The 16201-nt window shown below is 43.8% G+C and overlaps 2 protein-coding genes across 2 annotated transcripts; one reads left to right on the top strand and one right to left on the bottom strand.

Moving 5' to 3' along the window:
* The first annotated feature begins 4712 nt into the window (after positions 1 to 4712).
* On the top strand, positions 4713 to 8983 carry LOC127770608 (probable protein phosphatase 2C 44). Its single transcript, XM_052296384.1, has 5 exons — positions 4713 to 5121; positions 7313 to 7564; positions 7695 to 7977; positions 8075 to 8229; positions 8553 to 8983. The coding sequence occupies exons 1-5, from the start codon at positions 4987 to 4989 to the stop codon at positions 8691 to 8693; spliced, it is 966 nt and encodes a 321-aa protein (XP_052152344.1). The 5' UTR covers positions 4713 to 4986; the 3' UTR covers positions 8694 to 8983.
* Positions 8984 to 11777: 2794 nt separating this feature from the next.
* Positions 11778 to 14213, bottom strand: LOC127770607 (coniferyl alcohol acyltransferase-like). The gene is made up of 2 exons (XM_052296383.1): positions 13739 to 14213; positions 11778 to 13036 (listed from the first exon to the last, which is right to left on the bottom strand). Exons 1-2 carry the CDS (start codon positions 14147 to 14149, stop codon positions 12059 to 12061), a joined length of 1389 nt encoding a protein of 462 aa, XP_052152343.1. The 5' UTR covers positions 14150 to 14213; the 3' UTR covers positions 11778 to 12058.
* Positions 14214 to 16201: the final 1988 nt, after the last annotated feature.

The following is a 16201-nucleotide window of genomic DNA, read 5'->3' as shown; positions in this document are numbered from 1 at the left end:
GTGGTTAAAATGTTTAGATCAAAATAAGTTTTTAAAAGGTTTATTTCAAAATTTTCTACTATTATAAAAATTAAATATGTTTTTTCTGGTATTTTTTTATCATAACACAGTGGGGGAGGCCCCACGTTTTTTTCGGGTATTTTGGTATTGAGTTGGTTTTTAAGTTCGTTCGCTTTTGGAAATACATATACATATTTGAGTTGGATTTTAACCTCGTTTGCTTTTGAAAATACAAAAGGAGGGGTATAAGAAATCCTTTTTAAAAAAACCCCACATGCTAACTTGAAGTGAAGTCAGACTACTAATTGCAGCTCATGATTTTCTTAAAAAAAATATCCAAGCGAAATTTCACAGTAAATTTACCCTACCTAAACCGCATAACAATAATAGGATTAAAATAGAATTCACCCATTGTAACGCACAGATGTTTTTTCTAGTAAAAAATAAAAATTAGAAAAGTTCAAAAACCGAATAAAAAAATCCCTCGCGCCTTTGTAATTGTAGCCGAATGCGATCCTCGTATCGGAACGGGTGGTGGTGGCGGTGTCCGGGCCCCGCCGCGCGGTGGCCGGCCGCCCAGGGCACAGGCCACAGGCCCTGCACGCCCCGCCGGCCCGGCCGGCTAGCTACTAGCTGCTTGTCCTCGCGTACGTCGTTCTGACCGGCAGGCTACCGTCCACCACCGCGCGTCCGCGCCCGCGACACAGCAGCAGCGGCAGCCTGTGTCCCCACGCGCGCGGTAGTAGACGACGACGGGTGATCCGACTGTTTCTGGCGCGGGTCAACCGGCAACAGAAGAAGCCAACGCAGCGCATGGTCCCCTTCCCCTCCCCCCGTCGCCCTGCTGTGCTGTGCTGCGCTGCTGACCCTGCCAACGCCAACGCCACGCGTACCAACGCTCCGCCGTTCTCCATACGTGCGCACTGTACCGGTGTACAGCACTCGGTACTCCCGGTACTTCCTCCATTTCTTTGAGATGTGTGATGTGATACGCTTGATTTTTTTTTCTCAAACTTAGACCACAAATATTTATTCGATTGTTATTTACTCCATCCGTTTTAAAATATATAGAGTTTTGATTGAATAGGACGTATTTTTAATACTATAAATCTGTCCCATCCAACCAATTTTTTTATATTTTGGAATGGAGGGAATATTTTCTTTGTTTTAGAAAAAATAGCGAATAGAGTATCTCGTGATACTATCAGAAAAAAAATGCTTTGGTTATGCCTAGTATGTTTATTTATTTGCATAAATATCTAAAGAAATAAATAGATAAACGAATTAGAAGATTCTGATGTGTCATATATTGGAAAAAACAAAGGTAACATCCCCTTTATATTAAAGAGTCATTTATACTGTACGTTTGTACAACGGGGTTACTCATCTTCCGGAACAGATCTACCCACTGCTACTCATACATTTTCTTTGTTTTTTTCTTTTTTATTACAATTAAGATGTATACATATAGATAGGGAAAGACCCGGAAAACCATCAAACTATCAAAGCCAAGGATGAACTAATAATTTGCTTAACAATCTTAATATGTATACGATTTACAATGGAATCTTAAAGGATTAAGAAAACAGGTCTATGGCTGGACTCTTAATTGTCCTATGCTTGTCTTCGCAACTGTTGTCGGTGATATGGGCCCGAAAATATCATGTTTAGGGAAGTCAGGCCTGAGGTGGGGTGGCGGCCACTCCTTCTCAAAGACTAGTCGGAGGAGGCCGCCCCCCAATGCCACGTGGCCCTCTCCCAATGGGAGTCAGGCCCGAGGTGGGGTGACGGCCACTCCCTGGCCGAGACTAGAGGGAGAAGGCTGTCCCAGGCGCCACGTGGCCCTCCCCCGAGGGGGGATCGGGCCCGAGGTCGGGCAGTGGCCGCCCCCTCCCGTGGCTAGGGGTCGGGCTCCCCCGACCCCCTCTCTAGGTCACCACGTACGCTGAGTTAGGTGCCCGCCTACAGGTGCCCACCTACCCGCATTTATGGCGACCCGAGTGGTTGCGCCAATGCGGCGTGCAGTGTACTCAACCGGTCGAATGACCCATGGGACTGGCTAGTACGCCTGTGCGCTGCTCGTGTGTCAGGCGGCGTGCAGCCTGACATGTCCCATCAAATAATGATGGTGAGAGGTTCTCATCCTCTTATCCCAGCCGGAGTTGGTCCTCCCGCTCTGGTCAAAGCTAGGCTCCCGTTTCCCGGTGTAATAGGAGCCCAGAAGTCTTCACCCATTAAATGGTGAATGACTTGGGCGCCCCCCGTGTCAGGCGGCATGGTTTGGTAGGCCCCACGACCAAGGCGACGTGTATGCGGCTTCCAAGTTAAGGAACAAGACATGCATTTAATGCAAAGATTGTAATACTTCTCGACGAAGTTAGGTTGTTGGGCCTATGTAGTAACCCCTTGAGGTATAAAAGGAGATCCAGGCCTAGTGAGAGAAGTAGGGAGGGGGGAGGACTTCTGAGCGAACCGGCACTTGGGTCTCGCAACCCCGAGCACTTGTGTTCTACACCCAATCAATCAAGCACAGGAGTAGGGTATTACGCTTCTTAGCGGCCCGAACCTGTATAAACCTCTTTTGTCTCATCGTCTTTGGGGGATTGAACCCCCTCAAATCACACAGCTTCGCTTACCAAGCCCTCGAATCTCACCTGCTGTCCCCGGCCGAACTCATAAAGGGGGGCCTCACGGTTCCCTGGTGGAGGAGTTCATTCTCCGATAACTGTATATATAAATATATAATATGTATAAGTTTTGACCACTAAACCCATCGATCAAATATAACATGGAGTCAAAAGAATAATTATATAAGATGCATTTTGTAACACCTATATCTATGTAATTGTGGATACCATTTAGGTAATATCGTGCACGGTGCACTCAAACATTAGCACCCACAAAAAGTCATAATATATCTCTTTTATTATTTTCTTCGAGGATACGAGAGAGTCATGCACCTTACGTTGCATTGCCCCTTTTGGAATAATTCAAAAAAAAGTTTGCTGAAGAGAAGTGTTTTAAAGTGGAATAGCTGCTATATATGGTGTCATGGAGTATGACACTATAAGCAAAAAAAAAAAATTGTGGTATCTTTAAGTTTGTTAGAAAAAGGCATAGCACAGATACAAAAGAAAATATTGTGTTCTTGAATTTGTTACATAATAAAGTATGACTTGTTCTTTTGGGACAGGGTCTAATGTGGTTATCCCATGCCAGCCTTTTGAATTGGTTTTTAGAAGCAACCTAACACGGCTAAGGAAGGGACACATGGAAATCATGCCAAGCTTTTCGATTTAGTTGAAATCATGGTATAGATACAAACGAAAAGACAGACTATCCCACCGTGTGCACCTAGCATTATTGCCATGGGTGGGAGCTGGACGAAGCTTCCTGGAAGCTCCCGGGCACCGAAACGAAAAACGATACCCAAAGGAAATGAAAATAGAAGTCAGGAAGCGTGCCGAACTGCAGATAGCAAAATATTTAGGTTGTAAATAAACATATTTAGCTTGTAAAATTTCTATCTTCTTTCCTGGTTCGCACAGGCATCGGTTTATCATCCAAGCCGTGAGGTAAAAAAGCCATCGAAATTTGGAAACCAATTAATATGTACGGATCATCTTGTCAAAATTCTACTCACTCTGTCCTAAACAAACAAATCTACTACTAGTTGTGACACATTTTAGTACAACGAATGATGTGTCATATCCAGTAATAAATTGGTTTTTTATAAGACTGAGGGAGTAAGTTGCATCTATCAAATAATTTGCAAATTAAATGTCTTCGTGTGATCAAATCATGTGATATATGAAAGTATTTAGCAAATAGGTATACCACAATTTACACAACATTGGTTTAGTTTGAGATAGAGTTATGTAGTTATGCCCATAAAAATTTGTAGCTATCCAATCAACACTGATTTATTTTCACATTTGGTATTTTATCCCACAAGGACATGTCCAAATCCAAGCTCGCCCTCATATTTATTTAAAAAACATATGTATTTAAAAACATGAACTTTAAAGGGACAAATTTATTGATTTTACAACTAGAGCAAATTCAGTATTCCGTGTTGATAAAAACAAATATGCACCACACTCGAAAGTCAAAACTAACTTAGTACGGAACTAAATAAGATATATTATTGTTATACTTACATCGTCGAGGACAATGAAGGACTTTTATTGGATGATTTGTCAATAGTAAAAAACCCAACAATTATTTCTGCGATATAGACAAATCGACATTTTGTAGACATACAATAAGTATTTGACACGTATCACTTCGAGCCATACCATTAATTTATACACGTAATCAACAATACCAGACAATAGAAAACTTTTAGGGAGCAATTTTGTCGATAACCCTTTAAGACGGATAAGTGCATGGTTTTATGCATATCCAAATATACTGATAGAATAACATTACTACGAAAACATATCTGTTCATGAATCCATCCTTTTTTTTATTTAAAAAACTATTAACCTATTTTCAAATTTGGTGTTTTTATCACGCAAAGATGTGTCCGTGTCCATCCATATCCACGCCGGGCACAGCAATGTTTTCCATTTTCCAGGTTTTCCACAGCTGTGCGCCTGTGCCTGGGTGCGGCTTGCTTGCTTCATTTTCAGCCGATTTTTTTGCCCCCTCCCTGGTGTGGGACCCACTTCCCGCGGCTCTTCCACTCCACCACAACACAATCATCAAACCCCAACCGCAACGACTCCTCCCTCTCCTCTCTTCTTCTTCTCCTCCATTCCATTCCATTTCTCCTCACGCTACCGCCACAGGTGTCCGCGCCGCGAGAGGCCTCGGGCTCGGCTGGTGGTGGAAGAATCGGATCAGGAGAAGCAAACCAAGGGATATAAATTCCTCCCCCCAGAAGATCTCTCATCCCCGTGCGCTGCTGCTGTGTCGTCGTCGTCGTCGGGAGTGGGGAGCGAGCGAGCGAGCTGGTCTGTGTCCGTGGTGATTGGACAGGACATGGTCGGGCGGATGGAGCGGCAGTCGGCGTCGTCTTCGGCGTCATGCTCCCCCTCCTCCTCCGCCGCCGGCACCTCCTCCTCGTCTTCGGCCTGCGGGGGCAAGAAGCGGCCCGACATACTCAACATGATCCGGGTATGTTTCCCTGCCTGCCTGCGTGCGCCTCTTCTTCTTTTTTTTCCTACCTTTTTTTTCTTTAATTTGACTATTTTGAGTTGTCTTCATGCGGTTCAATTCTTGGCTGCGTAGCAAAATTTTTGATTTTTTTTTAACTTCGTTTACCCTCTTTGATGTGCTGGTGCCTGCCTGATTGAAAGGAGCTTCGTTTTTTTAAGCATCTGATTAATATCCGTGTTTATCGAAACATCCACTGAAATTTTCTGTCAGGGTGCAGTTGAGCGCTCGAGGTCACAATAGGTAGTAATAATTAATTACCATTAGGAAAAAAAATAATCATTACCTTTAGGGGAAAAATCATAGTATTTTGTTTTTACCGGAGGAAGTTAATTAAAAGCTAAACATAGTGCAAGTTGTTAACTTGGAGTCACAGGATCTCCAAGTATGGGGTTGCAACTTCCAAGCAAAGTCGGACTTGTGCAACCCTCCGCTTCTTCCTTTTTGACTTAGTACGCGTGCGCCCATGCTGCCGTGCCAGCCGTAAGCAACTTGTACTTTCTTGGAGCCTTGCTGTGCACCTACTTAGGGAAAAGGCTATACGGACTAACTTTTTCTTACTAAATTCTTACTAACACTGTTATGCTATGAGTGTATCTAGATTTTTTGTAACTTTCATCTACTTAAATCAAACGGTTGAGATGATTGTATCAAACGGTTGAGATGATTGTATCAAACAGTTGAGATGATTGTTAGTAAAAGTTTAGTAAGAAAAATTTAGTACGTGTAGCATTGCTCCCTACTTAAGCTTGTAACCTTGCTGTACCAAACCAGACCAGTTCATGCAAATCATTAGCCTTATCTGTGGTTATCGGAATGATGGCGGTAGTTGTCTTCAAGCAATCAGATTATGATATTAGTGCCCTTGTTTTTATATTTTAATGTTATGTGTTTCTGTCTGTTTATGAACCCAAACAAGAAATAAAACTCTGTCATCTGTTCTTGCCTGCCTTGGGAAAGTTGCCTCTTGGTGTGTGTAGTTGATAATTGGTTTCTCAGGATTTGATTACACTGTGGTTAATGACGTGCAAGAGTCAGTAACTTGCGGTGCTAGACACCTGTTTTCACATGCTTACGAGTGTTATGAGTTCAGACCTGGACCACCCGTAAAGTAGCTCTTGAAGTATCCCTATTGCAGATATCGAGCAGAGGTTGGGGGATTATCGGCATGATCCTCATGATTTGATCATGTGCGTTGTCTACTAAGTTAGGAGATTACATCACCTTTGGAAACAAAAAAGGATGAATACTACTCGTCTATCGCCTATGAAGTCTAATATTACCTGCAAATTGTGATTTTATTCTTGTTTGTTTTTCAGTTCTATGCCGTGGCCCCCCACTTGGACCTTAGAAAATGTCCTGTTGTTCATCTAATAAATGTTTTGCAGAACATTGTTTCGGAATAATATAGCTGCTCCTTGCATACATTATACCACTTTACAGATAGTGATGTTCTCCGAATAGTTCGGCAATAGGAAGGCTAGTACTGGACCATGTGCTTTTATCTAAAAAAAATGCTATTGACTATTTCTGTCAATTTGTGCAAAACATTTTCTGACAAAATACATTCTATGTTTTAGAACTACAAAAATGGTGAAAATGTTATATTACTATTCTCAGCAATCACAATCCGCAGTCTTCATTGATGAAAATGGAACTTTCCTGTTCCTATGAATAGTCTATTACTATTATTTTCAGGGATGGATTATTCTCCTTTTTTAAATCATGGTTTGAGATTTCTTACATTTGTCTATCAGCGGCAAAAATGTTATTTGTCATACATAGAGACAACTAGACATTGCTGATTTATCAAGGTCATAACTTGTTTACCAAAAAAACTCTGATTTGCCCACAATTTCAAATGAAAGTTCAAAGCCAAGGAAAATGGTGTTCCACAAGACTAGTTTTTTCTGTTCTTATTCATTAACACGAACAATACTGTGAATGCTGCTATTTGATACGATTACAACCTTCAACCTTGTTTGTACAGTGAACTATTTTTTTCTTTAAGTTTTTGAGAACTTGTGCATGCTGATTTTGGTGCCATTTTCATGGAATCCTCACACCTCCTTTCTTCATTGGTCTTGTTTGGGTTATCATCAGTGTGTACTGACATTAATTTGGTTTGCCTGATTTGTGTATGGTCTTAAAGAGTGCAACATGCCTTAATTCGTCATCTACCGATACCGGCAAGGGGAGGAGTAAGCAGTCAAGCAACAAAGTGACTCATGGATTCCACTTGGTGGAAGGGAAATCTGGGCATGACATGGAGGACTACCATGTGGCAGAGTACAAGTATGACAAGAGCCATGAGCTTGGTCTCTTTGCCATTTTTGATGGTCACTTGGGAGACAGTGTTCCAAGTTACTTGAAAGCTAACCTTTTCTGCAACATACTGAAAGAGGTAAGCATTACTTTTTTGGTTTTTTTTTATGTGCCTGCAAAACTACGAATATGTGTTATTGACGTTCATTCCTTCCATTTACCTTACAAATGTATCTTTTGCTCACCATTTGCCTTTTCTGATGTTGCAGCCTATCTTCTGGACTAACCCTCAGGAAGCAATTAAGAATGCATACCGCTCTACAAACAAATATATTTTGGAGAATGCCAAACAACTTGGACCTGGTGGTTCAACAGCAGTTACTGCTATTGTCGTTGATGGAAAGGATATGTGGGTAGCAAATGTAGGTGATTCAAGAGCTGTTGTGTGTGAAAGAGGTGCTGCTAATCAGCTCACTGTTGACCATGAACCTCATACAACTAATGAAAGGCAGAGGATTGAGAAGCAGGGTGGCTTTGTAACAACATTTCCTGGTATGATTTTTGTTGTTCAGCTGTCTCATCACTGTTCTTGGTCAGAAAATAAAAAAGTTCATGTTACTTAATAATTTATTGTATGACCTGCTTACAGGTGATGTTCCCCGGGTAAATGGTCAGCTTGCTGTTGCGAGGGCCTTTGGGGACCAAAGCCTCAAGGCGCACTTGAGTTCAGAACCTGATGTTAGGCATGTACCAATAAATTCAAGCATAGAGTTCGTCATACTTGCCAGCGATGGACTATGGAAGGTTGGTACTATAATTCCTTAAAACTCTTGCCTACATTAATCTTGTCTTTTTAATGCTAAGAGTTTATAAGCATCTCCATTTTCCTTTCGCTTCTTCTGTCCTTGTATACTGCTTGTTTTTACCATGCTTCCTCTCGGAGCAAAAATATCTATTGTTTAGTTAGGACCTGTACATATCATGGTTTCTTGTGCACTTACCATGTGGCAAAATGCATGATCCTCGTGATCTCCATGATTAGTCATCAATCTATATTTGAGTATTCCGCCCTTAACAAAGTACATCCACAAATCAGTTGCTAAATCTTATGATCTTGCTCAACTCAGGTAATGAAGAACCAGGAAGCCGTCGATCTTGTGAAGTCGATCAAGGACCCCCAGGCAGCAGCGAAGCGACTGACGACCGAAGCGCTTGCGAGGAAGAGCAAGGATGACATCTCCTGCATCGTCATCCGATTCCGCTGCTGAACACCCGCTTCGCAACATTGTCTCTGCGTTTCTCTTCGTTCCGATTGAATTTGTGTGGTGGTGCTGAAAAAAGATGGTTTACCTATAGTATGTAGCTGTTGTGAACAGACCCTAGAGATGAGATATGTTAGCAAGGACAAAACTGGAGATGTTCAAACTTGTGGGTTCAGTAGCGAGTAGTGAGTGTGTGCAGGGTGGTGGTGGGCGGTGGTGATTCGTCTGTGCATACATACACCAGCATAAACTGTTTTATCAATCGAACGGGGCGTGCAGGTTGTTGCCGTTGTGTACATACATTGTTGCTTGGTTTTGGCTGTGAGTTGTGAAATGGTAGTAGTCCCAGTCATGTGTCATGGCAAAGGTTCTGTACATTGCAGCGAGCGCTTTCTGCTGCAGGCGGCAGACGCGATCCCGCGCGCTCTCCCTCTTGACTTAAGGAGAGTTTTTTTTTAGAAAATACAGAACGGTATACCGTTCCAACGGATTAGATGACATCAGCACGATACCATGCTGACATCATTATGGTATCTTCAGGACTAAATATGATACTACCTCCGTTTTTTAATAGATGACGCCGTTGACTTTTTCTCACGTGTTTGACCATTCGTCTTATTCAAAAAATATACGTAATTATAATTTATTTTGTTATGAGTTGTTTTATCACTTATAGTACTTTAAGTGTGATTTATATATTATACATTTGCATAAAATTTTTGAATAAGACGAATGGTCAAACATGTAAGAAAAAGTCAACGGCGTCATCTATTAAAAAACGGAGGGAGTATCTCATAGGTATCACGTTATCATGTTACCTTCGGTACTAGACATGATACCCTGTGTCAAGGTTATGGATACCACATACCTAATAATAGTTGAATAAATCTCGGCAGGACCCACCACATACCATGTCCTATACGGAAACAATCTGCGGATATAGGAGGAGTTCCGGATAAGGAAGGACAACCAGAGTTCTACATGGAAACGACGAGGACTACTCGGATTGTATCCATATTAGTTTCCCTAGTTCTACTTAGACAAGGGGACACCTATGGGTATAAATACAAAGCCCCCTAGGAGGAGAGGAGACGCACCCACCATAGAAGACACAATCAACAGACATGGGCAACATAGACGCCACAAAGCCACAAGCCAATACAAGCCAACATACGCCAAGACAAGACGCCGGATATCAACTTCGGAGATAGGCACGGCTAATCCCCTACGGTGTCTCCGGATACTGATAAGAGAGACATTGCGCTGTCTCTGATCTCGCCGGGCACGAACTCAAGGAGGAAGACTACCCTGTTGTCGACCACGAGTCAGACCTTCAGACCGTCATGTCGACAACAGTTGGATATGCTACCCCAAATATAGTACTGGTGTGATTATGGTGAATAAGAGCAATACCGGCTTCGGCCAACAGGATGTAGGGTTATTACCTGACAATTCAGGGGCCCGAACCTGAATAAAAATCTCTGTCTCCGTCTCTTTTACCTCAGTCTCGCGTATACCCTAGTACCGACGATCCCCATACTATGCAAATACCGGAATCGCGACATCAAACGTCGACACCCTGTAGGTATCATGCTGACGTCATCATGACAACAGTTATTTCGTTGAACGTTGGAACGATATGCTGTTTCGTAGTATTTTTGAGAAAAACTTAAAAATACCTATAAATTTAGTTGCCTTGAGCAGTTCAGATTGCGTAAATATTCGTGCAAGACAACCTTTTCCTCTCGCTGCACGTGCCACCTACTCTCTCTCTAGTGGTGTAGCTAAAAATTTTTCATTGGATAGTTCTACTTCACAAGTTCGCAGGGGTGGATTTACTGCTCGACAACCCTGCACAATGAAATTTGAATGTTTTTCGATGAATTAGAAGCAAAATCTTCGTAGCAAATACTTAATAATATTAGCCAGGCTCTAGAACTTATTTTGATCGGCCACTGCAAGTTCACATACATAACTAATTATTTAACACCGTAATACCCATGCATAAGTACAAATTTCGTAAAAGGGCGATACAAATATAGCAATAGTGCCTTGTAATGTCAAATCATCAATAATCGACTAACTTAAAAGCAAGTTCACAAACATTTTTTTAAAAGAAAATCAGGGTGTGTTTAGTTCACGTTAAAATTGGAACAATGTGACGGAAAAGTTGTAAGTTTATGTGTGTAGAAAAGTTTTGATGTGATAGAAAAGTTGGAAGTTTGAAGAAAAAGTTTGGATATTCACGGTTCCTGGGCTCCGGCGCCGCAGGGTGATGCGCGCGGTCGCTGCGCCGCGGTGGTCTGTGCACGACTCCACCCTTCGCGGATCGCGAGCAGCCAGGCGTACAGCGGCAGCGCGCTCGGCGGGTGACGAACGACGGGGATCGGAGAGGCGCAGCTGCGGAGGCTACGAGGACACCGGCGGCGTACGTGCGCGAGGTCACGCGTGTCAGCGCACCAGCTGCAGCGACTTCCAACGACCCAACCCTAGCGCCTACCTGACCTCCACCACCCCTCCCCACCCTCCCAACGCTTGAGCAGTAGCGAGGTGTCTCTACCCTACTCGTCTATCCCGTCTTTGCCTGCTCTCACCGTCGAGACGGATTGTGATCTTCTGACGTTGGAGTCAAAGGAACGTGCTGACTAACATGTGAACTCCACCGCTCGTAGGTCTACTCAGGAGGAGTTCACGTTAGATGATCCGCTTCCCATCGAGACTCAACACCATCACTACCCTTGTGGCCAAACCACTCTAAAATCTGATGCTCCTGCCGCCTCATCCTTCTCCCATCCTCTTCTCCAAGTCCGAAAATCCTAACTCGAAGAAAAGCCATCTGGGATTTGGGTGCCAGCGCCACTGGCGGCCAAGGCTAGCTCGCCGTCGTCGTCGTCGCGGTTGAGTCCTCGCTATCTCTTTCCTTCCTATCTCTTCGAATTCCTGCCCGCCTCCTTGTGGAACTTGAAAGTGACTGAAATTCCTAGCATTTCCATTTTGGTTTTTGTCATCTTGACACATCCATCCCGTCGTAGAGTAGTTGCCAACTAACGTTCCATCAACATTGCGCGTTTCTGCACTTCTTTACGTGCAACGTACAAAGATTAATAGATTTCGAATAGATTTCGTTAATTACATGACACTTTCTAGTTATTACAGTGACATTGCATGGACTGTTATTTTATTTTTTTTCACACACACTGTTTCATGCCAAGATTGATGTATCTGGCGATATCACACGGTACTCCATCCTTAACACACTACTACTCCCATACGACGATAGTCGATAGTCGATACACATTCTCTTATTCGAAAGAAAAAAAAGATAGACACGTTATAATTAGACATTAATTATTTTGTCGTGCATGGCCTTGTCAACCGAACACGTAGCTGTTGTCCAGCGACCTGAACACGGTGGGCTCCTCCTCCATCGCCGCCGCCAACTCCGGCGACACGTGCACGTACACCACCCAGTCGCCGTCGCCGCGCGCGCTGGGCATCGGCATCACGTACCCGGCGCCGGCGGGCCACGGGAAGTGGTACGACGCGAACGCCGGCGCGCCCGTCCTGAAGTCGGCCTCGCCGACGGGGAACCCCATCCCGGACGACACGATGCACGCCGCCGCGTCGCCGCCGCCGGTGCCGCCCAGGTACGCCCTCGCCGCCGCCGGCTTGGGGCGCCGCGCCTCCACCCAGTCGACGAGCCCGCGGAAGTGGTCGCCGGTGGCCGCCTCCGCCACCCACCGGTGCACGTCGCCGGCCACGTCGGTGAGCGCCGCGGCGCGCAGCTCGCCGGAGCCCATCACGCCGTACGGTATGGTCAGCACGTTGCCGAAGTAGGCCCTCATGGCGCCGTCCGGGAACATCCGGCCGCGCCCGTCGACGACGACGCCCATGCAGCACGGCCGCTCATGCTCCGCCGCCGCCGCCGCCGCCGCCGCCGCCCTGGCGTTGAGCTGCCACAGGTGGGCCGTGAACGCCTCCAGCTTCGTGCGCCCGGGCCCCGCCGAGTCCTGCAGGGAGGCGACGTCGGCGGCGGCGACGCGGTAGATGCGGTTGACGGCGGCCGCCGCGGCGTCGTCCGGTGGCGGAGGCGCGGAGCCGAGAGGGGCGAACAGGCGGTCGATCAGCGCGTCGGTGGACGGTGAGCGCGGCGGCGGCGGGTCGCGCGGCGCGACGATGGACCGGCGGAAGGACGGGATCGTCGGCGGAGGCGGCGCGGTGCCGCCGCCGTGACCATCGCGGGCGGCGGCGGCCCAGGCGACGAGGAACATGTTGAAGGAGTAGGCGTCGCAGACGCGGTGGTCGAAGGTGCAGCCCACGACGGCGCCGCCGCACTTGAACTTGGTCACCTGCACGTATATTAACCATGTGGATTAGTGCAGGTCAAAGAACTGACCATTTGTACCACTACAGGTCAAACAATATGATAATAATTAGTTAATTCGTCGATAGATATACCTTTCAGGTAATTTATCCTGCATGCATGAATCATATCAAGTCTACGTTTTTTCTCTCATGTTCTGAGTCTCAAAGAAAACATGTAGTAGGTTGATATGCGGTAGGTACGTCCATGTCACGTAAAGCACGTAAGTATATGTGTAATTAGTAGCCAGTGCATGCTTGACATCATACACACATTTTCTTTCCCACATAATTTTAACGTCCAGGGGAGGGGATAACTTGATGTGATATTCAGTTATATATGCTGGAAACATATATATATATACCAGCTTATTAGTTCATTAATTAGCTCTCCAGTTCCAGAAAAACAGCATCTTCATTTATTTTTTTTCCATGTGATGGATCAGAATTATCCTCACATACTAGTACTCCATCCGTTTCATAATGCAAATCATTCTTGCATTTTCCATATTTATATTTATGTTAATAAATCTAGATATAATATGCATGTGGGAATTGCTAAAATAACTTATATTGTGAAACAGAGGAAGTAGTAGTTAAGTTAGTTGGTAGATCAAATTCATATTTTTGAACTTTTTTTTAAAAAAAAGGGGCTTCCGGTAAATATATTTTCTCCCATATATATATACCTGAACTGCCATGACGCTGGCGGCTTTCTTGGCGGGCACCAGCTTCTCGACGCGCTCGTCCACCATGCCAATCCGCAGCCCGCGCATCTCCTCGCCGGCGACCGACTCCGTGAAGTCGACGCCGCGGCCGCTGCACAGCAGCTCCGGCTCGCCGTCGCCGTTGGCCACGACCTCGCCGGCGAGCGGGTAGAACGGCACCAGCGCCTTCGCCAGCGCCTCCTTGAGCGCCGCCGCGGACGGCGCCGGGTGGCGGTAGCAAAGGAAGACGCTGACGTCGAGCGGCGGCAGGAGGAGGTCCAGGTTTGACAGCGGCAGCCGGTGCTCCTGCGTCGGCAGCGCCGGCGCCACCGTCGTCGTGACGGCGGCGGCGGCGGCCATGGCCACCTCGCCACCTTGCTCTTCCTTCACCATGTTGGATGGTATATACCTACGTGTGTAGTGTACCGGAGAGTGGAGACAGTGGAGCTCAGCTTAATTAATTAGGCCTGCAGATTCAGACACTGGATGGGTGTGGTATTTAAAGGCAGGGTGTTAGGTAAACTAGTGACCAACTTAGAATGCAATCCAGCTTAAAAAAACTGTTAATAGTACACTTACTAATCTGATGCTTTAGTCAGTTGATCATTTCATTATTAGTTCCTTGTCAGGTTAAAAAATCAGTTAAATTACTTTTGCGCAATTCACTTACCTAGCCATTTTTTTAAAGCTGGACCACCCTAAAGATTACCTATATTTTTGGAATACAGGGTTGGTGTACAACTATAGTGTCAATACTCAATACGTGTGGTTTGGTTGTAGCCCCCTTTCGTTTCAGATGAGAAAACACTGATGATTGTATATGCTCTTTGAAGAAAAAAGGAATACTCGTAGGACTTAAGAGTAATATATGCTGCTCCCTTTATCCCATAATATAAGCGCACATGTTTTAGATTTAATTTTAAAACATTTGACTTATAATATGAATTGAATTTAATTTGCTGGATTTACTTTTTAAGTTTACTTTCATATGATTATAGCTAGTTTCCTTGCTACAGATATTATAGTGTATGAAAGATTATAACTCAAAAATTAGTTTTGAAGACAATGCCTTATATCATGAGTAGGATAGATGGAATCTCTTTTAGTTGGGGAGAATTAAGATAAGTGACGCTGTAAACACTGCATAGATTTTTTTTTAGAAACACTGCATAGATATTAGGTAGATAAATATTACTTCTATAAGATGGTTTTCCATTTCCTGCAGTTTCTCTAGCTTTCCTGCCAACAAATCTCTGTTCAGGTTCACAGTGAAAGAGCTTGGAAGAGAATCATAGAAGTCATGGCCACCTGACCTATATTTCAACTCTTGAAGCTTCATATCTCTGCTTCTGTTGAAACTTGTTTGAAATTGGGTCAAGGGTAGCGTTACTAAAGTTAGTTTTATGATGTTTCCTGCGTCGCAGTTGTGCTTAATTAGTTCTTATATCTGGATGTACAAGTATTGCGAGATGCTTTAGATGATCCTTGCTTTCATATTGTAGACTGGAGTAGTAACTATTTACAAATTATCATAAACATGAGAGAGAGAGAGAAAATAAGCCAATGTCCAGTTACAATATATAGCTTACTTTTTTCAACGATGTACCAGTTGAATACCCTATTTAGGAGAGCTTCTATCCGCCTTTTTATAGAATCTCCAACACTCCTAACTAGTTCAGATTATCATCTAAATTCTGACATTCCGTAGTTACATAATAATAATAATAATAATAATAATAATAATAATAATAATAATAATACAAGCCATAATATGAGAAACCCAATGTTCTACCTGGTGGCTAATCACCAGCTGCTTCTATGCATCTCGAGCTATTTAGACAAGATCAATTTCTGATATGTCGCAATGAAATTTAAATCCTACTAGGCTAAAGCCCGTGCGTTGCAACGGAAAACAAATTGAGTTTCTACCTTACTAAATCAATCAATAAGGTAAATCAATTAACTAGGCTAAATCAATTAATTGTTCTTTTAAGTTCTATTTTCTTTTTTGTCTTCTTTTCTCCCTCTCAGAAACTTTTTGGGATTGTAAATATCTTCTATTGGCAATGCATTTCAGTAGGAGCCTCTCCTGCTAGTTTTTCGTAAAAAAATCAATTAGCTTATTTAGTCCAAGTAATAATATTATTTTCCTTATTGAACAACCAGATGATTTTAAAATTTGAGGAAAATCAATAGTGAAATGAGAGATAACACTTTAAAAGACTATGTAATAACATAGATTGTGGGGCTCACATGTCAGTTGTAGGGGTGGTGTGGGAATGGACACCACCACTACTAACATTTTACATAGTATAGATATAGAAAAATAGAATAAATTTCTTTAAAAAATTATAGCTTTTGATTAATGATAAACATTTTTTATTTATCAGTCGACTGTTATTCTTTTACTTTATCGTATTAGTCACCTACCTGCAGACTATATGA

The sequence above is a fragment of the Oryza glaberrima genome, chromosome 4 (assembly GCF_000147395.1).
Source record: "Oryza glaberrima chromosome 4, OglaRS2, whole genome shotgun sequence".
Lineage (NCBI taxonomy): Eukaryota > Viridiplantae > Streptophyta > Magnoliopsida > Poales > Poaceae > Oryza > Oryza glaberrima.
Note: the sequence above shows the minus strand (reverse complement) of the source record. Positions and strands in the feature narration are given on the sequence as shown.

What these genes read in the sequence shown, in the direction of transcription:
- LOC127770608 (XM_052296384.1), top strand. Translation starts at nt 4,987, where the DNA reads ATGGTCGGGCGGATGGAGCGGCAGTCGGCGTCGTCTTCGGCGTCATGC. An exon ending in TCTGCAACATACTGAAAGAG is followed by an intron (nt 7,565 to 7,694) that starts GTAAGCATTACT and finishes CTGATGTTGCAG; the next exon opens with CCTATCTTCTGGACTAACCC. An exon ending in CCAGCGATGGACTATGGAAG is followed by an intron (nt 8,230 to 8,552) that starts GTTGGTACTATA and finishes TGCTCAACTCAG; the next exon opens with GTAATGAAGAACCAGGAAGC.
- LOC127770607 (XM_052296383.1), bottom strand. Translation starts at nt 14,149, where the DNA reads ATGGTGAAGGAAGAGCAAGGTGGCGAGGTGGCCATGGCCGCCGCCGCC. An exon ending in CCAGCGTCATGGCAGTTCAG is followed by an intron (nt 13,037 to 13,738) that starts GTATATATATAT and finishes ATATACGTGCAG; the next exon opens with GTGACCAAGTTCAAGTGCGG.